The sequence below is a fragment of the Culex pipiens genome, chromosome 2 (assembly GCF_016801865.2).
Source record: "Culex pipiens pallens isolate TS chromosome 2, TS_CPP_V2, whole genome shotgun sequence".
In the NCBI taxonomy this organism is placed as follows: Eukaryota; Metazoa; Arthropoda; class Insecta; order Diptera; family Culicidae; genus Culex; species Culex pipiens.
The window spans coordinates 181,161,661-181,184,661 of NC_068938.1; the positions used below are offsets into that span (position 1 = coordinate 181,161,661).

The 23,001-nt window shown below is 39.4% G+C and overlaps 1 protein-coding gene and 1 pseudogene across 4 annotated transcripts in view; both read left to right on the forward strand.

The window, feature by feature from the left end:
• LOC120429527 (RNA-binding protein fusilli-like) overlaps positions 1-23,001 on the forward strand; it is a 146,346-nt gene that overhangs the window by 38,431 nt on the left and 84,914 nt on the right. For 3 of the 4 annotated variants that reach the window (XM_039594593.2, XM_052709147.1, XM_039594596.2), the window contains exon 3: positions 15,343-15,672. The exons of the other annotated variant lie outside the window; for it this stretch is intronic. In XM_039594593.2, coding sequence (XP_039450527.1) covers positions 15,343-15,672 — 330 coding nt within the window. The remainder of the gene's footprint in view (positions 1-15,342; positions 15,673-23,001) is intronic. 4 annotated transcript variants of the gene reach the window in all.
• On the forward strand, positions 19,912-21,779 carry LOC120429643 (40S ribosomal protein SA-like; annotated as a pseudogene).

The window sequence follows — 23,001 nt, forward strand, 5'->3', positions numbered from 1 at the left end:
GATTCGTTTGAGCAGCGAATTAGCTTCGAACAAAGTTCGAGGAGATTCTTCGTCGAGATTCGGTAAAGTTTCGGAATCAATAGGTCTTGAAGATGTTTTTTTTTCTCGCAGAGGTAATTTGCATCGCCGGTCATCGTGAAGCCACGAGCAGCAGGTAGTGTGCTTCAAGGAGCCTAATTAAGTGCGATGTTTATCGAATTGCACTGCAACTTGACGTCTGCAGGCCACCGGAGATTATGGTGCTGGTGATTTGACGAAAAACTCTGTGAATTATGGTGCCCTCTGGCGGACTTTAGATAAAAACCAAGACACCTGGGTGCAATGGCCAATTTCATGGTGCACCAGTCTGCGGCCGCACAGCATCCATTAGGAGGTTTGATGGATCAATTGGCGGCGCACGGCTCGACAAAGACGCGTGAATTGGGGGTTTCCCGAATGAGATAAAAACGAGTTTATGTCATGGAATAACATTTCAGATGGAACACTTGTAAGCTACGCTGAAAAGCTGGAACAATCAACCATAATTTAAGTTGTGTTTCGTGTAGAATATTCGTCTATGGTCGTACCAAATTTTCAACACTTTCGCTCTTAATCGTTGCTGGGAGCACTGCTCTCAAACGATTTGCATCTTTGCAGTACAATATGGAACTAATGTTTTGTTTTCTCTCTTTTTCCTATTACAGGTAAGTTCCAAAAGGTGCATGGTAAAAGTGTGTTACTCAATTAAAATCTGTTACTGATGCTGGCTGGTAGGTAGTGTTGTTATGCATGGTATCTTCTGGTTTCGAGATTTTGAAGAGAGACTATCGATTTAATGTTGATGATGTTGACAGTTTAGTTTTAAAAGGTGTGAAATTCTAAGGGTTCCTATTTTTATCAAATTTTCTATCTTTCTAATGTAAATTTACAAAGTTTTTCTGACAAAAATAACTGTTCAGTTTACCACTGCTTTTCCAAAAATTCTCGAAAAATGCTACGTCATTTGTGGATGCGTTTATAGAGCAATTCAAGGAAAACAATGTAAATGGGCCAAAGAGTAAACAAACAGTTTGCCACAAATAACAGTTGATAATGACAAAAAATTAAACCTGTTTAAAAATTTCTAATTCCAGCTTTCGAGCAATAATATTTTATAGATTTTTCAAGTTGTAGGGTTGATGTTTGAAATGGGTCAAAATCTGAGATCTTATCAAATGTTAGGGTTTTATATATTGTGTTTTTCGAAAGTTCAGTAAATTTTACATGTTCGAAGTACTAATTAAGTTAACTGAAAGACTTTTTGGCATATTCAAAAAAATATTTTGAGAAAAATTTAACATAACTGAATTCCTTCAATTTATAAGACTAGAATTGGTATTTTTTTGTCTTTTGAACTTTTGACTATGCGACTGTAGTTTTGCTTTTCGTTTATGTTATAAAATTTTAATGAAGTTTTGTCCAAACAACAGTTTGTCAAAAACGTGTTATTTTTCAAGTTTTTGGTGCTGTTAGTTCTATTTATTGACTTGCAGGTTGGCCACTCTAGCCGAAAAATCGAGAATGTCGGAAAAAGTCTGTAGTTTACAAAAATCCTCAAAAATTGGGAAAAGTCTGTAATTTTAAAATTGTGGGGATTTTGTGAAAAATATTATCAACTGCTTTTAACTTCAATATCGTTTGAATTTTTTTTAATCACTTATATTCAGGTTGTCTAAAAAAATGTTTCAATCATGATTAAAATCGTTCCTTTTGCGATCAAAATCAATTTAAAATGAGAAGACATTTTCTATCTTCAGAATGTATTTTATATATTGAGCAACATATCATTACGAATGTTTTTTTTTTGCATAATATAAAAGCAATTAAGATTTGGCGGATCGAAAAAAAAAAAATCGCTGTCAATTTCCTCCCTCAATTTCGTTTCAAAAAGTGCGAAAATTTCGGTTATTTCTGCCGAAATTCAGTGGAGAAGGTGGTGGTCGCAGAAAAGACGTCTGACGGTGGTTTCCAGCGTGACTTCAGGAGCACATCTTTCTGGATTTTCCGAGCCTGTTGCATAAATTGAGCTGCTTTTTGGATTTCAACGTCAACGTTTCCTGGTAGCAACTCTTCATCCGGTGCGTTTCCTTGGACAACCTTTGAATCCGTCGGTGACGTTTTCAAAGTCGGCGAAAATGCGTATAATCAACCATCTGCTGTTTCAAGTTTGTCGACGGATCTCAAGTTAATCAAATCGGACCACTCCTGATACTGAAGATGAAGCTGGTATTGAAGATACATAATTTGGTGAGCCCGTTCTTGTTATAGTACAAAAAAAAACTTTCACTTATACGCTTACATTCACTCATTCCACTCAAGACTAACTACGCCAATTTCCACTAAATACGCGGTAGGGTGTTCCCTTGGTCGTTCGCTGTGAGTTGTGGATTGCCTGCTTCTCTAATGAAGGTTCGACTGAGGGGGCATGCTTATTAATTTCTCGTCGCTCCATACCCTCAGTGACGTGATGGGAGCAAGGGCGTCTATGCGAAGTGTCCCTACACCCGCTACAAATTTCCGGCGCTTGGGGTGGGAAGAGGGAAACCATTTTGTTCTATGCGCCGGTATTTGTAGCATTCAAATTCGTGCAAAAAAACTTATGCACGTGGGTGTACAGATTACGGAGTAAAAGATGATCGAATTGTTCACCTAGCGCTCACATGTGTTCCAGGACCAAGTTGCCTGCGGGTATGGGGATCATACATACATACATACATACATACAATATAAAAGCAATTAAGATTTATTTTTACAATTAAAAATATATAAGAGTGAGCCTTTTAAATATTTAGAATGTATTACATATATTGAGCAATTGTACTGACATGATTTTTTTTTTTGCAAGAGATAAAACAATTTAGATTAACTTTTGACTTTATTCGCAACATAAATAATATATAAAATTAAGCTTTCAAAGCCATTACAAAACTTTATTGAATTTGTGCATTTTTTTTTGTTTTCTTAAGCAGTTGAAAACATTTTTCATGGCCTTAGTGCGAAACAAAAAAAACAGTTTTGTAATATTATCATTTTTGAAGTTGTGTTTTTGCATTGAAAATATATAATAATTAAATGTAATCATGAAGCCTAAAAAATTATTAAATTTTAGATTTCTAAGATTTTTTTTTGTAAAAGAGGTTTTAACATTTATTTACAAATTCCAAACATTTAAGAGAAAAAAATTACAGTTATGAATTGTGTCCATTTTAAACCTTTCCTAAATTATTTTATTTGACAAAAACGGTCCATAATGATTGATTTGAAAAAGTTGCTGCTGTTGCCTCTTAAATTTATTAAATTGGAAATAGCTGTAAAAAATGGAAGAAAATGACAAAACAACTCATACAAAAGATACCTACTAAAATGAGACACATTTTTTAGAGAAAAAAAAAACAAAAACAAAATGATAAAAAATATTCACGTGAAGTGACTGTCATTGAAGAATTAAGAACTACAACGTGTGCCTTTATAATGCACCATCGCCTGATTCACAAACACAATGGGGTCATAAAATTTTAGAATGCTTGTTTAGAATTCTGTCAAGACCATGTTCTTGATTAATCGTCGCGATTAGCGCACAAAAGTAAACTAGATTTTGTGTTGCAGTCGTTCTTCAGGATGGTAGAGCACGATCGTCCCTGGAAACTTGACGATTCACGCGACTACCTCGGTTTTACAGTTTTATCAGTGCAATAGATCAACCTTCTCGTGTGCAATTTATGACCGGTTCTTGACATTGTGAATCGTTTATTCTGCATTGCTTCAGGAAAAAAAAAATCAACTAATAACAGTCCACGGAGAGGATTTGAACGCTCGCTGGCATAACCAAATCCAGCACAAAACAAATCCGATTCAAGCCGCCACGGAATTCCCGTTCGAATTATGATCTAATCTCGTTTCACCCAGCCAAGTGTGAAACATATTTAAAAAGCAAAACTCACTAACGGTTTCCGTAATTTTAGGCCTTCATTTTGGGCGTGAACGCGCGCGCTTGATCACGATTGCGCAACTTGGCGCGCGATCTCTCTGGCTTCTTTAAATTGAAATTGATTTTCAATTTCCATTTCATCGATCATCGATCGAGAGCTGGCGGGAAAAGTTTCGCACACGCTTTTTCGCTGGAGGTGGGGGCATGGTGTCTACTCGTGTTGAAAAGCAAAAAACGTTTGAATGATTTCTTACATTTTTGATGAATTCCTAAAATAAAAAAGCGTTTTTTTGTATTTTGAAGCTAAACAGGAAAGCAAAATAATCTTTTTTCACGTGTTGTCGCCACCCTGTCGAATGATTTGTTTATGTGCTGTCCATTTTTATTTGCAACGTTCTAGCCGGGTGAACCGTTTTCGCAAAGTGTTTGGTGCGCTCGCAATTACACAATTTGGCGATATAATTTAACCTGCCAAAAGTGTTATTTATGGTGGCCAATCAACATTTTAATTACAGGTGGTGCAACATCTGGCCCTGCTGACTAAAAAAGCACGATTTTTTTTGGTGTTCATTCAAGCTAATTGAATCGATGCAGGTGAGCGCATCTTCACGGTCAACGCGAGGTGGCACGTGTCCGGCGGAGAGGTCACTTTGTCGATTAATTAAATCTTGAAACGTCATAGGAAGCCGGCAATTTTTTTTTGCAGTTTACCGTAAACCGGGGTGACATTAACAAGAGTCAAATATTGTCCTGATTTGTCTGATAATGCCTTCCGTAGGACGTTGAAGTAAATATCGGTACTGGTAAAAAACTTAAGCTAGGTCATTAGGTCCTTCCAAGAGTGGGAGACGTCTCACTGGAGTTGGTGCAGATTTAAAATGTACCACACCAACTCCCGTTTACACGGATGACCATCCGTTGAGACCTAAACAAACCATTGACAGCTGCCAAGGCGAATCTGAGAAGCAAACATGTTTCATACGAATGCACGTAGATCGTGTTTCTATAGAGCGATCTCGTTCATTCCATCGCTATGACCGCCAAGAACCTAAATTCAAAGGTTGGTAAATTTCTAACTCTTTCCAAAAACTTCCTGAATCGTTGAACGCACTGCGGATTTCTACAACTGCGAACGTCATTGCACCCCCACGGCAGAACTCAAAGTCATCTCGCACGTGTACGCACGCGGAGCCATCAATCGGAAATTGATGATTTCATCGAGTCAGTCGAAACCCAATTATGCTCCGACACAAGTCGGATCTCGGCTTCAAGTTCAAAGCAGAAAGAGAGGAAGGTCCATTAGAAGAAACCGTCAAAAGAATAGTCCGAAACCGGAGAAGAAAACAGAACACACGGCAAAACAAAAACAAAAACAAAAAATGTATATCTCTAGCATTGAAATCAAAGACCGGCGACGCTGCGTTCGTTACATCGGACGCACCAATTTATGAGTTGTCATTGTTTTTAATAAAATTGTGCCTAGTAATCACGCAGCGGAGGTCGGTTTCCCGAATGCACTTGAAAAAGCTTCTCCTTCAACGATTGTCGGATTGTTGCTAAAATTAGCCGATTTTGGCGAGCACAACGTAATGATAGGGGTTTCGTGGAATTAGGTACTTGTTTCAAGAGATTGTACGATGGGGGACAGGTCTTAAGCAGGGGTGCTCTTAATGTTGTTGGTGCCGGATTTGGTACCTGTTTGTTCGATCTACTTTGTATTGCGAATGTTTATTGTTTTTAGCAGATCTGGCGACAAGCAAGAAATAACCTAGTCTGACATGAAAATATATATTTGAAACATGCAAAAATAATCATAAAAATATTCACTTGACCCTCGAGAGCGCACCTTTGATCGTTATTCTCTCTTTTAACATCTGCGTCACAATGACTTGATCTCAGCAAGAACATTTCCGACGCACCCACTTTCGCGATATATCAAAGCTCAGAATGATCTATGAACGAACAATTTTGAAAAAAGTTTTGAATCAAAAAACGCCAGTTGTTTGCAATTTAAAAATAAATAATGAAGAAAAAGTCCAAACATTGTCACAATCATTTTCGAAAAGCTGAGAAAAAATCCTACAATTTTCTCTGTTTGGCTTTGTTGATTGTACCTATTGCCTCTTAAAGTTAAAATTCTTAGAAAATTGAGTTTATTCTCATTGTCATCTTAAGAGTAATCATTTTTGAACTCGCTTTATCTTGTAAACTATTGGTTCGATTTTTAATACAGTGAAACCTCTTTTTCAGAGATGCGTTACCTTTTCTTAATTGTTAATTTCTCTGGAACGACGCAACATTTTTGCAATATTTTAAAAGCAATTTTTTTTATAATACGCTTTTTGAAGCTTGCAAAAATATTGTATGCTTTGCAAAAGGTAACGATTGGAAAGTTTTCTGTTATTTTACATTAAAATCAACGATTGAATCAAGATTATATTTTTGCAAGAGTTTAAATGACTTATTTTGAACATTTTCAATAACTGGATTAGATAGTTTAATTTCTAAATTATTTTCTTTAAAAAAAGCTGAAAATTTCACAGGACTTTCTTTTTTAAATCGAACCAATAGTTTTCATGATATCGTTAGTTGAAAATTGTGGAAATTTTTCTCAACTTTTCGAGTATATTTTTTGCAGGGTTGCATTTCAACATAATGTATTTTTAAGTTGCAAAAACATTTAAAAATGTCTGCTAAAAAGCCTGTAACATGAAAACGGTGCACTTTGTTTAAAAAAATGTGTAACGTAATTTCCGATTGCAAATTTGATTTTGCATTTAAAGAGGATTTTTGAAATCTGGTGCGACAATATTTTAGAATTTTTCCAAAAAGCACTTTTTCAGAAATTCAAATCAGTGGTCAGCTGTTGAATGGTAGTCCACATCTCAGCTTAGGAAAGTAACTTCACACAAGTAATGCTTAAACAGCGATATAAATGAAATGATATGAAATCTCTGCTGTACAAGATTTTGCACCATCGCAAAAGTTTTCAGTCTCAAACATAACATATTAGAATTTAACAGTTCTGCTCCAGGATGTTACATTTGCAATTCAGAGATTTGGAGAACCTTTCAACTGAGATCAATTCATAAGCCTTTACAGGGAGGGTACATGTTTCTATGTTTAGATGTTGCTAGCTGCGTGCTCTTTTAGGGAAAATAAATTTTGAGAAAAAACCCTAGATCTATGTATGGCTTAAGACTAATATCACAGTTGTTGACGGAGGAGTGCTTCGATGAGCGGATTCGTTGACATCCCACAAGAAGTCCTGAAGGTTCTCGTTGCCTTTTCGATGCTTGCGTCGATGGTGTCGACGCCGGCCAGCTCGTGTAGATCGTCGGTCGGGTACCACGGGTCCAAGTTGTGCACCATCTTGAGCAGCTTGTTCTGCTTCACCTGGAGTCGCTTACGGTGCGATTTGGCGCAGTTGCCCCAGACCGCAGCAGCGTAGGTCAGCATTGGACGGATGATGCACTTGACCACGAGCGACTTGTTCTTAATACTCAGCTTCGACCGCCGATTAAGCAGGGAGTAGAGCGCCTTGGTGGAACGATCCACCTTCTCGATGATGTTGTTCACGTGCTTGTCGTACTTCAGCTTCTTGTCATGCACCACACCCAGGTACCTGACCTCGTCGTCCCACGACGCAGGCTGGCCGTTGACGCTGATCGATCTGCGGGGAAGGTGCCGAGCAGCACGCCTCCTGGTGAAGAAGATGGACTGGGTTTTCCCAGCGTTCAGCTTGATGCGCCACTTCCGCTGAAACTCCTCGAGGTTGTTCTGTGCCGCTTGTAGGTGTGTGACTACGATCTTCGGGTCCTTGTCCGATGCCAAGTATGCAGTGTCATCCGCAAAGAATGCGTACGACACTCCATCGATCATTGGCACGTCGGAGGTGAGGATGTTGTAGAGAGTCGGGCTCAGCACTGATCCTTGGGGCACGCCGAAGGGGATGTTGTGGACGGAAGAACGCTCGCCATTCACCATCACCGTAAACGACCGATTCGTCAGGAACGACTCGACGATCTTGACCAGGAACAGCTGGAGGTTTGAGCGGAAGAGCTTGTAGACCACGGCGTCCTGCCACACGGAGTCGTAGGCCTTTTCGACGTCGAGAAGGATCATGCCGGTCGATTTCCCCGCCAGGAAGCCGCGCTTCACCATCTCCGAGATACGGGCGAGTTGGTGCACCGTTGAGTGCCCCGGCTTGAAGCCGAACTGCTCGTGTGGGATGAGTTGCTCCGTCTCCAGGTGAGTCTCAAACATATGAAAAAATCGAAAATTTAAAATACGTGCTTTAAGAGGAATTTTTCCTTCTATTAACTTTTTTTCTCAAAATCATAACCTATAACTTTGCCCAGACACCAAATCGATCGGAAAATCCCTTTTGAAAATTCAGATTTTCAAAAATTTAATTTTCCGGGATTCCGGGAATAAACAGACGAATATTTTATTAAGTATTATTTGATGCCAATGCATTTGAACCAAAAATAAACAGTATAGATTACTTTCAAGTGTCCTGAGAACAAATTTGAGTCCATTCTGAAAATATTTTCGGATCTCAACTATCCCATGAGCGGTTGGCTAGATTATCCGAAATTATTTGGCTGATCAAATTCGGATTTTTGAGTCCCCGGCTAATCGAATCTGGTCAATCTCACTAAAACAAAAAGTTTTATTTCATAAATTTCCAGTCTGGCAACTTCAAAGCCTGCAGCAAATACAACAGAGTAGTAGGTGCAATTAAGAGGCGAATCTTCACATTGTCTACAGTTCTCCGACCAAGTCGTAAATCTCACCACACTTTTACGGCGTGTGTACCTTTATTGATCGCACATATTTGCGAGTCTTCCCTGTACACAACACAAGAGGGGGGCAATTAGGGACAGTACACACGTGCCACATTACTGGCGATGACCCTTGTCCGACTGAGGGTGAAAATATTTGCTTGCGCTAAAACACAAATTTCCCTCCCGCAAGTCAGACACTTGGTTGGGCGCGCGAGATCTTTTAGCATCATCGCCGCGTACCAACGCACGAAACATGCAAACAGGTATATATGTTAAAATTTAATCGTCAATCGACTCCCCAACACGCACCAACCTCCCTCCCCCCCCCCCACCTTCAAGTCGATGGTGGAGCCGCCGCGACCCACTTGTACGGATCTCCGCGCGCAGTAAAGTGCATGCATTAATTAGCATTAATAAAACATCAGTATGTTAAACTAGGCACGCGCGGGTTCCACGATGATTGGTCTGCCTTTAGGGTGTCTTAGGCACGAGCTGCGACGGCTTGCAGGATCTGGTTTATGGATCACTGTGTCACCAGTACGGAAACTGGATCAACCGGAAGTTGGGCAGCGCACTGCTGCGCCGGGGGTATCGCGAAGAATCTCTCCGAGATATCAGAACGGCTTGAAGAACGTGCAAATCTCAGATGCTCAACTGCTGCTGCGCCAACTAATTACACGCCACGATTAAGTGGTTGATGGATTTTTGTGTACACAGCAGACAAACAACGCGGGAACGTCAGCAGACTTGCTCGGTGTGTACAGACAGTCGGCGTAGCCATGGCCCCCTCTCTCTCCGCCGCTGCTGGTTTGTTTGGGTTGAACCGTCGAGAACTCTCCAGTCTGTGGTAATACGTTAACACCTTTCGAGTTGATCCTCGAGCTACCGACGAGAGTTCAACGCAGTGCACATATCCTTACACATGCAGCGAGTGATGTCCCTGATCGAAGTAATTAATTCTAAGCACCTTTGCAGTTCAGTAAAGTGCGATTGACTAATTTACATGCGTTCTATTTCTTGTGGAAGGCGGTATTACCGATCAAGACTTCTAGCGCCACGTACTCATCGGTACAAGTTGTAGACAACATGCTCACATACTTTGATGAAGATATATTCGATTTGGAGACCTCTGTAACAAACAACGCACTCTAGTTCTAACTAGCCAGTGATCCTATATTTTGACAAGGCCGGCGCCGGTAATGATCAGTAATTTATCGACCGCCTCGATTCGATTATCCATAGTTATTTTTTGTCGAGCGCTTCGGATATTCGAGTTTGTACTGTATTTTGTAAGGTAACGGTCCAAGTATTGCTTATAGCCAAGAAATCGATAGCCAACTTTATCATTCAATACATGCATTCCAAACGGGGAAATCCCGTGTTCCGAAGGTGCTAACACTGACATAATTGATCGAGATTTTCCGCATTCACGATTAATCGAGCAGTGACAGGTTCACGTGACTACTGTCCAAACGCCCCAGCGCCACTAAATTGACGCGTCCTCCTCCAGCTAGATCACACTGATGGAATCGCCAATAAATCGTCATCAATGGTGCGCTCGCGCGGGCACACTTGCGGAATGTCAATCAGCAAATTCCGCGGACACGATGATGGATTGCGCGACTGCTGCAGGTTAGACCTCTTACACAAGTCACACACACGAGGACTTGTAACAACTTGTTTTCATTCACACTAAAGTGCGCCCGAGTGTGTGAGATAGACTGCTGCTAACTAACTACAATTAGCATCATTAATTACGAGTGGATGCAGGTAGCGCCCCCCTGCGGGACTGCTGGGCGCTGCTACCTGTGTGCCACAAAGGTCCCAAGAGGCTCGGAAAAGTGTAATTACTAGCTTTCCAGTGAGAAAATTAGGCCCTTTGGACTGTTAGGTGGTCACTACATCTATCACCATGCAGGTAGCGATTTTGGGCGAGTCGCTATACCCATACTAACTGCGTTAGTACGAAGCCCTGAGTGCCTGCACAATTATCAAGATGATTATTGCTTGTACGCCGCTCGTCGGTTGTCATTTGTGGAGGGTTTTCCCCTGCGGGGATCTTGGTTCAGCGAAGAATGCTCCCGGATTGGAGACCCCGGGAAGTCAACCGCATGCCGTGCGCTGCAATATCTCAATCAAGCTCTGTGCACTGTGGGATTCGACGTGGTCATAACCCTACATCGATTGAGACAGCTGATATTCCCCTGCGACGACTGTCCAACGATGCAAATCCGAGCCCCGTCTATTTCGTAACGCACATGCAATCCGACAAGCGTGCAACTCTCCGACAGCTGTTTGCGAACCAGATTTTTCGTGATCCCTCGCTCGATCTCAACCGTCAGCTTGTTACAAAGTTGTTTACAATCTCCACTCGTATACGACTCCGGCGCGAGACCTGGCGTTCCGAGAATCGGAACCTGCCGCGCTCATTACCGGCGCGCAGTACTCTGTACTTATCGGACACCTGAAACTTTGAGTCCCGCACTGCCAGAGAGTCGGAGAGATGTGTAAACAAAATATGAAAATTACTTTAATTGACATATTTATTTGCGAGGTGTGTTGTACCTGCTACGCGGACTTCCGCAGCTTCGACTGGACCTCATTTGTGGGATCCCGCGTTCAACAAGTTGTGTACTGATCAACGCACCAAGATTCGATAAATAGACGCTGATAGACGCCAAGTAATTAGACTTTGGACCCGATCGACCCAAAGTCCGGGTCTATACGAGGGATCGTTACGAGTCTCTCCCACCATCTGCATACAATAATCATCATCAACGACGACCCCATACTTCAAACGAATGATCTTTATTGCCGAGTCCGAGCAAATAAGCCTTAAATCGATTGTTTGCGCCATGTTCGCGTCATTAGCTGATGATCCCGAGACATGCAGCCCCCCCTAAGCTGAATGCATCAAATGGCTCCTGGGTGAGACGGATTGCAATTATTCTTGGGTCACTTGCGACAAAAGTGCTAAGCCGCCGCCACACCGCGATTATCGGATTTGTTCAAGTTGAGTTTGAGTTTTTTAGGCGGAACGGCGTCTTTGACCTTTGACTCAATGAATGCTTTGGTGATTGTCGTCTAACTACCGGAATACGCGTGTTTTTGCGACCGGACACGGCTTCCAAAATAAGATGTTTGGCTATTTTGGGAGAGGTGACGCTAATGTATTCGACCTACGTGGACATTTTGGGCAAATTGTATGACGTTGGTGATAGACTGCGTCACAAAAAGCCTAGAAGTGCACAGGTTTCTGAAAAAGATAAGTCGTGAATAGACTTTGGCAAATATTCATCTTGTTATTGGTACATGGTGATTTGTTTAAGTTTCGAGAAGAACGTTTGATGTATCATAATATAAAAATATACAAATACAGAACTAAACAAAAAAATTCAAAAATAACATACAAATAACATAATTCAATTATAAAGCTTCGAGACCTTTGGTTTACTTATAAATCTTAGAAAGAAAATTTGCCGACCTTTTAATTTATGAAGCATATTAATTTTTTATTGAAAATCATAAGCTGCACTTCAAATTGGTCGTAATTTGTCAACTTATGCTTAAGACACACAGATTCCTCTAATTACGACAGAAGATATTTAAATATAAATTCAATTCAAATAAAAACTAAACAAACTCAAAGAATATTTAAAAATAATCTCCAGTAAGAGCAGAATTCGCAATTTTGATTGATTATATCTGTATAAAAGAATTATAGTGAGATAACTTGTAATTGAATTTCAAACAGTATTTCAAGGTTTTGTAGAATATATGTTCAAGACATGATTACAATTATCTTACTGACAAATAATAGAAAATAAATTTTAAAATAATTGAAAAACTAATAAAAGCAAAAAAAAAACATTGCAAATATTTTGTAAAGGTTATGTCCCTAGAATTTAGCCAAAGATTTTAAAAGGAAGGGCAAAATAATAAAAAAATGAACCTGGCTAAGCATTTCAATACAAAAAAGGCAATGGCATGCGTTATGCACCAGAACAGTTGTATTTCAATTAAGCAATTTCATTTACCCAAACAAACCCAAATGCAACTTTTGGTACCCGAACATGTATATATATAGGTCATCGCTGAAATTTTAAAGTTATAGCAGTTTAATTGAAAAAAGGTTTCTTCATTTTCCCGTTTTTGCCCGTGGCGTGTCGAAAAATCCGGTTTTTTTCAGAAAATCATATCTCGGAAACGTACGGTTCGACTTCGCCAATTTTTTGATAAATTATATGAAATTTTCCGAGGAATCCGTCAAAAATATTTTCAGACATTCAGACACGGTCAAAACGCCATTTTAAGTTTTCATACGACTTTTTCAAATGTTTGGCTGTTTTTTTCGGATCTCAAATTATTTTTACTTGAAAGGCAAACTAATCACCTTTTATTTGCGTTCAAGACATCTAAATCGGTTCTAATTGTGCGGAGTTATGAATTTTTGGAAAATGTTGATTTTGCGAAATTTTACGAAAATTGTCGTTTTTGGGGACCACCCTAGCACGATGTAGGTCACCCTAACGCCCTAGCAGAAAATTTGGATGCGATCTAATTAATTCAGCTAAAGAACCCTTAGAAAAATTTTGAGCCCGGCCGGAGATTTAATAAAAGCTCGTGTACATTGAATTTTTTCAAAATTTTAAATATTTTGAAGCAACGATGCCTTTTTAAGAGGCCATTGCAAATATTTTTTGAAGTTTATATCCCTTGACTCTGAGCAAATTTGGGGAATATCAAAAAGAGATCCAATTTTCATATTCAATTGAATAAAACATCGGGTCTATTGCTCACTTAACGTGAATGAAAAAAAAATAAACGCTTTTTGGCAATGTCTTCGATTTTTTTTAAAACATATTTTCAAATGCATATTTTTCCACAAAAATCTTTCAAAAACAAGTTTCATAAAGCTCTCTAGTAGAAACCATTTTAACAATAATAGTAGTTTATGCAACAAGTTGCAAAAAGAGGATTTTTTCAGCACGAGTCGTACATTTATCCAACGAGGTTCACCGAGTTGGACAAATACGAAGAGTGCTGAAAAAAATCAAGTTTTGCAACGAGTTCCATACAACATTTTTTGCAATTCCAAAAAAACACACACTGAGTGAAATTTTAAGTCAAATTTTCATTCATTTTTTCAATAAATCGTTCAAATCAAAAAAATGTTGAAAAGTATTACTTTTCAAAACAAGTGCTGAAAAGTTCAACTTTTCAGCACCCATTTGAGTGCTGAAAAGTAGAACTTTTCAGCATTTATTTTGAAAAGTGTTGCTATTCGATTCTGTTATTTTTGGTACAGAAAAGTAGGCTATTTCGTCGTTCAAGAATGACAGGAAAAGTGAGTAGTTTCACGACGGAATTGCAAAAAAATAGTTTAGTGCATTTTTTTCTAAATAAAAAAAACTATAGATCGTATGCAAAAATGTGAAAATTTTTCTTTATCACCAATTTTGTTACGCGTATGAATTTCAAAACATCTTTAAATGTGGTCAAATTTTCCTAATTACCCAAGCTCTAGAAAAGGGGGGAATTTCCATACAATATGCGTGACAAAATTTAAGTCGGATTGTTTTAAAAACTTTTGAAAACAATTTGTTTACTGTTTAATAAATATAAAGCGTAAATATAAAAGTAAAACTGCACAAAATATAAAAGTCAACAGATGCAAAAATAATCAGCATTACCAATAACTGAGAAATGTGCTGGATTTGACTTTTTGTTTTTACCTAATTATTTTCAAAAGTCACATAGTCATAATGCATTTGACCATCACTCATAAAACTGGCATGTCAGTTTTACTCGTTGAAAAATCATTTATCTTTGTCACTATACAATAGCTTTTAGCTATTTTTCAAGTGATTGTCCTCTAAAATACATTAAATATTTTAACTTATTGTTGACTGTAGTTGAAGTTGTGCCAAGTGAAGTTTGCTTTTACAAAGTGCCTTCCGGAATAATGTCGGCTGACCTACAATGCTCCAACCTTTTTTCAACCTTTTTCATAACTCATCGCACACCTGCCTCGTTGCAATTCAAAAAAAAAAAACCGCTCATCCAACAATGACTTCCCTAATTAAAAAACGCAGGCAAACACAAAAAAAACTTCATTTCCAGTAGCTCATCGCATTTAATCGTATCACACCGATTAGCCTCAGCATCTTCACCCCGTCGTCCACAAAGGGGGTGAATTGCATCTCAGACGCGTCTGCAACCGACGACGACGGACATCTAATGATAGGATTCAGATAAAAAAAAATCCAATCGAATCCAATCACCACCACCGGATTAAAGCAGATTGCAGTCGTGCCGAGGGGCCTCAAAAAGAGGGCCAGAATCAATCGATCGATTGATCTCCATCTCCCGCTCCGAGGGTAATCACGTTCGGTGATTGATGTTTTTATTTGGGTTGACGTCCGGACCCTTCGACCAGCTGCAGGTCCACAATCTTTCAATTACCCCCTCGTGACAGAGTTGGGATTGGCAGATTATGATCTCCGACGCGAGGGGCTTTCCAATTGTCAGCAATGCTGTCATTTCGTATGAGCTTTTCTAAATATTGATTTATTTTTTTTCTTTTCTCGACCTCCCCCTTTCAAGATTGTCGGCGTCAAGCAGTTCTTTGTGCGGCCCACGAACCCGATCCAGCAAAGCCAGCAGCAGAGCCTCCTGAACGCCAGCAGTGCCAGCCAGAACAACATCAGCTCCAGCAACACCTCGCTCGACAACCAGTCCCTCGGAAGCGGCACGACGACGGCGACGGCCAGTTCGGCCAACTCGGTCAACAACGCCACCAGCGCCACCACCAGCAGCAGCCTCACCGCGGGGTCGTCCCAGGCGCCGTGCGAGAATGCCATCAGCCAGGAGATCCCCGCCATCGAGTCCCTGATCGCGTCCAGCGGGCGACCCCTCGAGGAGGTGATCGAACAGGTTAGTGAGCGTTCGGGCGAATATGGGAGCAAGGGCGTCTATGTGAAGTGTCGGCAGTGCTGCCAGCTTTCAAACTACTTATCTTTTTATCAAAGCTTTTTCTGCAAATAACGATCGTACAAACGACGCGTGCGTGCAATTAATCTCCATAAGTGATCATGGAAGAGAGTGAAGAAAAACCCACTTCTACACGCGCCCCTAAGCCAGTTTAATGGAAATGTGGTGATGGTGACAGCTGAAGAAAAAGGAGCCGGTTTTGATTGGCTATGCAATCTACTTTGGAGAAAATCTGGTTGAATTGATGTTGCGATTCCGAACAGGGGACCAATTTGCACCGGTCACTGACTGATATGGACTGATCTATCTGCTAAGCTGAGTGAGCATTAAAAAATGTATGTGTCTAAGCCTGATCTGTTGATCAATCTCAGGGGTATAATGCTTGGATTTCAATTGAAATGCGTTTTCTTTTGAGATTGGGCAGTTAAAATAATATTAAATTTCTGAACTACTAAGTTGACGTATTGTTTTTTTTTAAATAAAATTTGCTGCATGTTATTCCTGATAATTTCCAAATACTTGAAGCTTCTTTAAATTTATAACAGTCCATGATTGTTCAGAAAATATAAGAAAAATATTGTGTTGTTCAGCTTTTTAAATAAATTTGAAAATTCTGATGAAAAATTGAAAAAAGACATATTTTGCATGCATTTTCTTAAAACTGACTGTTTATTAGGATGTAACAAAAATGACTTTCTCGTGGACATTCAAGGGTTTGTTCCGGTGGGCATACTGAGCCCAAATCCAAAATATGAGCCTGATTGGACGTAACAGGAGCTGGCGCTTTGCATTTGAATTTTAAATGGGACGCAACCCTTAAAAAGGATTTTTTTTCAAATATCTCAATTTTTGAGGCATTTTGGCCACGCAAACTTTTCTTTTCAACATCACTAGCGTGAAGGCCTTGCGCATCTTTTGATATGCATAACATTGAAGTTTGGAGCACCCCGAAGCTCGGTACAGACCTTCAAAGTTTGGCATTTTTTCGAAAAATCGGCAACATTAAATGGCGCATATCTTTTTTGCCATTAAATGGACAAAATGCCTCAATAATTTAGATTGCTGCATGTTATTCCTGATATTTTTCAAATACTTCTTTAAATTTATAACAGTCCATGATTATTCAGAAAATATAAGAAAAATATTGTGTTGTTCAGCTTTTCAAATTGAAAGAAATATTGTATGGGTCAAGTTGGAAAAAAGTTGAGTGTAGCTGTAGATTTTTCAGCACGACACGTACATTTATTCAACGAAGCTCACCGAGAATGGTTGTTTTATTACTTTTCATAGCAATGGACTACCGGATTCGAGTGCACAGTAAAAAAAATATGGTAAAATTACATCTAAAAAGGGGTACATCTTTTATGTCAGAAAAAACTTTAATTTTACCTCTAATAATGTGTAAATTTACATCTGGCAGACGCTAGGAAAAAATATCTGTAATCCTAAAAAAATATCAAACCGGAGATAGTTATATCTAGCTTACCCGAGCAGACGGAAATAACTTGGGAAGGTCAGTTTTTGATATTGTGAGAAGATCAAAATCCGTTATTGAGATGATCGGATTAGTTGTTAAAATAACAAATTTCAATAACAAAAATTTGTTCGAAAAATAACTCAAATTGTTATTGCTCTGTTATTGCAATAACATACTAATAACATAGAACCCAGAACAATAGAATAACAAGGTTAGTTATTCTGAGCAATCGATGGGGAGCACACAAATAACAAAAACTGTTATTTATATGGATTGATTGCATAACAAAAACTATTATTATTTTATCACATGGAAAGCTACCCGAGCAGAATTTGGTGAAGAAAAAAACATAATTAATGAAGCATAACATTGTAACTCAGGCTGTTATAAATATGGGTAAATTTTCAATGTTGCTATCAAAATCTGAATTCAAATTGTTGTTTTACGCTCTGTGGGGGGAGAAGCGAGCGTAAAACGGTGGAGCTTTATTTGGCAATCGGGGATACATTCTTTGAAAGCTTTTAGTTTGACTTACCGGAAATTTGAATACGGTGTACGGTCGAATACTTTGGAGTCAATCTTCAGCCTTTTCTATTGCTTTGGTCCAAGTTGAGCGTCTACCTAAAATGTTGGAAATTATCACAAAGTGTCTAATTCTTTTTTAGAAAAAAATCAAGCACTTATCTGAAGGTGGTTTAGCTGGTGATATTCTTCAGCACAGAGAATTTTTTTATGATCAACGGCACGTGGTTAGTTGAATCTTCTTGATGATGATGCTGCTGTCCATGCCCTTGAAAACAATTGATCGATCTGGAATGTTAGAATCTGGAGTTAAAAGCCTAAATATTTCTTTAAGATTATTTTACAAGGGTTTTATTTTCAAATTACCTTCTTAAGCAGGGGGTTGATGTGTGCTTGCACGGAATCGAACCCACCAATCACCTCAAAAACCTGGCCTATGGGAACGACACAATCTCCGCCGGTTTTGCAGCAAGCGTTCCGACTTCGGCGAATCAACTTCCTCCTCCTCCTTTCTGGAAAAAGAAGGAAACAGTTATAATTTCAATTGATAACTCTTTTGAAAAATAAACTTATCTTCGTGAAGGTAGGGTTGGCAAGGCTAATTTCTGAGCTAGCAGAAAAGCAGCTTGAATCGGCTCAGCCGTTTTGAAGAACATTTTTAGTATAGTCGTCTTTTACTTTTACCTGGAAAAAAAGAACGATACAAGTTTGGTAAAAAATCTTAGGGGGTGATAAATAATCACTTTATTCCGTCAGAATCAGTCTTTAGCCAGAACGTAACTAAACTTTTGGGCACCCTTAGCAAACGTCATATCAATACAAATTGCTGCCGGAACTTTTTCCGGATCTCTCCCGGAAAAGATCCGGCAGCAATTTTGTATGATTTGACGTTTGCGGAGGGTACCACAAAAAGGTAAACAAATCACTTCGTGCGTCAGCCAAAACTTAACCCTCCAGCAGGTGATTTGCTAATATTTGTTCTCCTGGCGCACGTCTGAAAGCCCATTATTCAAATAATTTTTTCATCTCTAAATCCGACCAGTTTTCACTAAAACGGCTCTTGCAAATATGTGGACCTTTTTTTTACGCTAAACAATTTAAATGGCACTATGTCGAAGTGTAAACAAAGAGTCTATCCTGCTCGTTCATAATATAATAATTAATCAACTAACGAGAGCAGGACGGACAGACTCTTTGTTTACACTTTGCCATTTACATTGTTTTGATTAAACTATCACAATAAATCTGAACGCGAAAGACAAAATCAAAGAAAACAAACCTTTTGACAGCTCATTCAAGCGCAGGTTGCACATCCGGGAGTTGGACTGCCGAAAAACGCCTTCCGGGGATTGTTAGCCGTCACCCACAGCAAGGAGGAAAAAACAGCTGCTGCTTGTTTTGCTTCCGGAGGCCACTCAAAACACTGGACAGATTTTGTCCTCGCTTCTTCGGTGGTCAATTTCCACGATTGTTCTTCTTACGGACAAATAAACACAAACTTCCGCGACCAAACCCGAAAACAAAACGGTGTTTTTACTTGTAAACACACAGCCGGCCGCGACGACGAAAAAACAACTGCCTGCTACGATTGAACTGTTGACGTTTGCGAGTGCGGAGACAGCAGGGGGCGTCCATGAATAACGTTTAGATAAAATTTAGTTTGAAAATAGTAATTCTGACGTGAGTTTGATTTTTTATTGGAATTCATTAAAACGAACAATCAATAATAATTAAATGTTAATACACATTTCATGCAGCTATGAAAATGTTATTTTAACATCGAATATAAAAAAAATGATTCTGTGTTGATCGGCTTGTAAATACATGTTCTAGAGATTTATTTAAAAAGGTCCTATAAACTCAGGGAATCCCTTTGAACCTATAAAAACACTATAGTGATCTATAGATATAAAAGTTTAGCAAACTAAGTAAAACGTCATTTCGGGATGACCTCTTTGAGAGATTCCGGAGATTCGTTTCCCAACGTTACCACCCACCACCCACGACTGTCGATGGCTTGGATGTAAACAAATTTTACACTCTCAAATGAGAACAGTAGAAATCACAAAATACACTGTAACTAAAAATCACACTTTGCTGAGTTCGTTTTCGCACTTCTCCATACGATTTTTTTTTTCTGTTCGACTACGATTTCCAAAAAAAAGTGAATTTTCTGTTACAGTGTAGATTGTATTTGAGAAATCGGAGGAGTCCTGTCGAAAATTATCGTCTGCATTTTTTTGAAGTTGGACTCAAATTAAAAACAAGTTCGTGAAAAATCCTTCCTGAACTGTGCACTGTGTCTTTTTTTGGCAATACAATTTGAAAAAGAAAAATAATTCCCACGCTATCGGTAAGTTGCTTACAACGCTGTTTAGGTTTAAATAAAAATAAATCTCTTCCCGTTGCAGATTTTCCAAAGAAAAACAAATTCGTGACAAAGGGGCAATTTAACTTCATTATGAAGGAATTCAAGGAGAGTTTAAGCAAATCCAACCAAGAGTCGCCAACTGGAGGTGCAGAGCTTCCACTAGGGATGGCTTTTGATACGATGCACAACAACTCGATCCAAAAACTTCCGGTTCCGTCAGAAGCACTCGAACAGATGGAAAAAACTGTGCTAGAGAAGAACGGATCGTGTGTGGCCTGTATTTAAATGGAAGCGGGATGTGACCACTTTGTCGGACATTCCCGGACTGTGTAACAAGTTATCTCGGACAAAGATCACACGACCATCACCGTGTACAGCTTGCGGGCAGGAACGGTTGTCGGAAACCCTCCACCATCGTTGTCAGATGGAGTTGTGCGTGTTCAAGCGCCGCCCGGCCGGCGTCCACATCATCAACCTGGGCCGCACCTTGGAAACGCTGCTGCTGGCAGCTCGCTGCATCGCCAGCATCGAGTACCCTGGAGAGATGTTCACCAGCGCCCAGTTTACTCCGCGTTCCGTGCTCAAGTTCGCGCACTACACCGAGGCCACCCTCATTGCGGGCCACTTCACGAATCAGATCCACCCTGCGTCCCGTGAGCCACAGCTGCTGATCGAGACCGACCCGCTGACCGATCACCAACCCGTGGTGGAGGCGTCCTACGCTGCTCAAGTTCGTCAACTTTGCCATCCCGTGCAACACCAAGTCGCCGCACTCGGTCGGTCTGATGTGGTGCCTGTTGGCCCGTGAGGTGCTGAAGCTGCGCGGCAAGATCTCCGACAAGTGGGAGCTGAATCCAGATCTGTTTTTCTAATGTGATCCGGAGGAGGGTGGAAACTGGGGTGAGAATGCTGCCGCGGCTGTTACGGCCGTTACTGGTGCTGTTAGCCTAAAGATGACGCCCAGACCATCGGATCGTAGGGTGGAGCCTCGGTGAATTCCAAGGAGAAACGACGGTGCTGCTACGCGCAGAGGGCCGTGTCCGAAGCTGGTCGGTTGTTTGTCTGTGACTGACTACAGAATGCCTCTAATGTTGGCTTATCAGCACTTTGACATTCAATTACATCTCATCTTTTTTCAACTGGAATTGAGTGATAAATAGCTCGTTAGGAAAATTCTGGTATGTTTGGCAGGTTAAACACTCGCTCCTAACTCCATCCAATTTGTTGATTTTCACTTTTCAAACAACTTATTTTCTAAAACTGTTGATAGAAACTTGCTTGCTTTTGAGCTATTTATCACTTGATTTCACTTGAAAATGCTTTTTATGAGCTGTAATTGAACGTCAAAGTGCTGATATGGCAACATTAGTGGCTCGATGGAGTTAGATGCTTTTCCCCTACTGATATCTGATGAAATAAAATCATTCACGCTAGTTATCGATCGATCGTAATCATTCGAGTGCGGTTGGAATTAATCGACCAATATCGAGCGTAGTTGATAAGTTCCGATAGAAATAAAAAATATAAATCTTCAAATCTTGAGTTTTCAAAGGGCAAAATTGAAATTTAGATTGCAATCAAAAATCGTCGTTTAATAAGTATTATTCGAAAGTTATAAACGTTCGACAAATTTGGTCGTACATTATAATCGGTGGAAATTTAAAGATGAACTATGAGTTTGTCGGCCTTATATTTTTAATTGAAATGTTTCGTAACCGGAGAAATGCAGCAATTTTTATCCAATGCATTAGTCTACCCAAGAAAAGCTATTTTTTCTATAAATTTGTTCTATGATATAAAAACAGGGTAAACATAGCCACCAATATGCCCAAAAAATTGAAAGAGTTAAAGGAATGAGTAGTAATTCCACTACATTACCGTATTTGAGAAGGATTTACGTTCGTTGCAGCTTATAAATATGAACATTATAACAAGCAAAAATTGCATGGTGAAAAAAATCGGCTAAGTTCACGAATATCAAAAACAGATCAAAATATGATTTTGATGTAGAATAAAATTTAAAAAACTTGTTTTGATACCCTCCCATGTTTATTTTCGCTGAATAACAGATTTAGTAACTATTTTGTTACGAAAAACAAAATGTTTTATTTTTTTTGTTACGGTTTTGTTACGACATCTTGCTCGGGTATCGGGTATGAAATACCGCACTGAGAATTTCGGTCGGTCGGTCTCGAGCCAGATCGACTCGAGGCTCGAGTCAAAATTCTCAGTGGGACATAACCTAAACTTGTCATTCCCAATGGAATATCAAACCAATAACAGTTTCTGTTATTATACAACAAAATTGAAAAACATATCTGAAACTGTTATTATCATCTTATTTCACATTTCCAATGGAATATCAAACCAATAACAGTTTCTGTTATTATGGATTTAAATGGAAACACATAACATAAACTGTTATTATTATCTTATTCAACATTTCCAATTGAATATCATCCCAATAACATTGTTTGTTAAAATAACAGAAACTGTTATTATTTTTTCTTCCGAAATTTATTTTCAAGAATATCCAATAACAGTTTCTGTTATTTTAACAAAATCTGTTATTGAAATGACATGAATTTCGTTATTACCGTCTGCCCGGGTACTAAGTCCGCGCCCCAACCCGCACGACCAACTCGCCGCTGTGAAAACTGGACGATCAAAGCCAATGTACCTCTATGTACCGTATATGCAGTAAATACAGTATACAATGTACGGAGCTCATAGAGCTTGGCCGTGCGGGTTGGGGCGCGGACTTAGTAAGCTAGATATAACTATCGCCGGTTTGATATTTTTTTTTAGGATTGCAGATAGTTTTCCTAGCGTCTGCCAGATGTAAATTTACACATTATTAGAGGTAAAATTAAAGCTTTTTGCTGACATAAAAGATGTACCC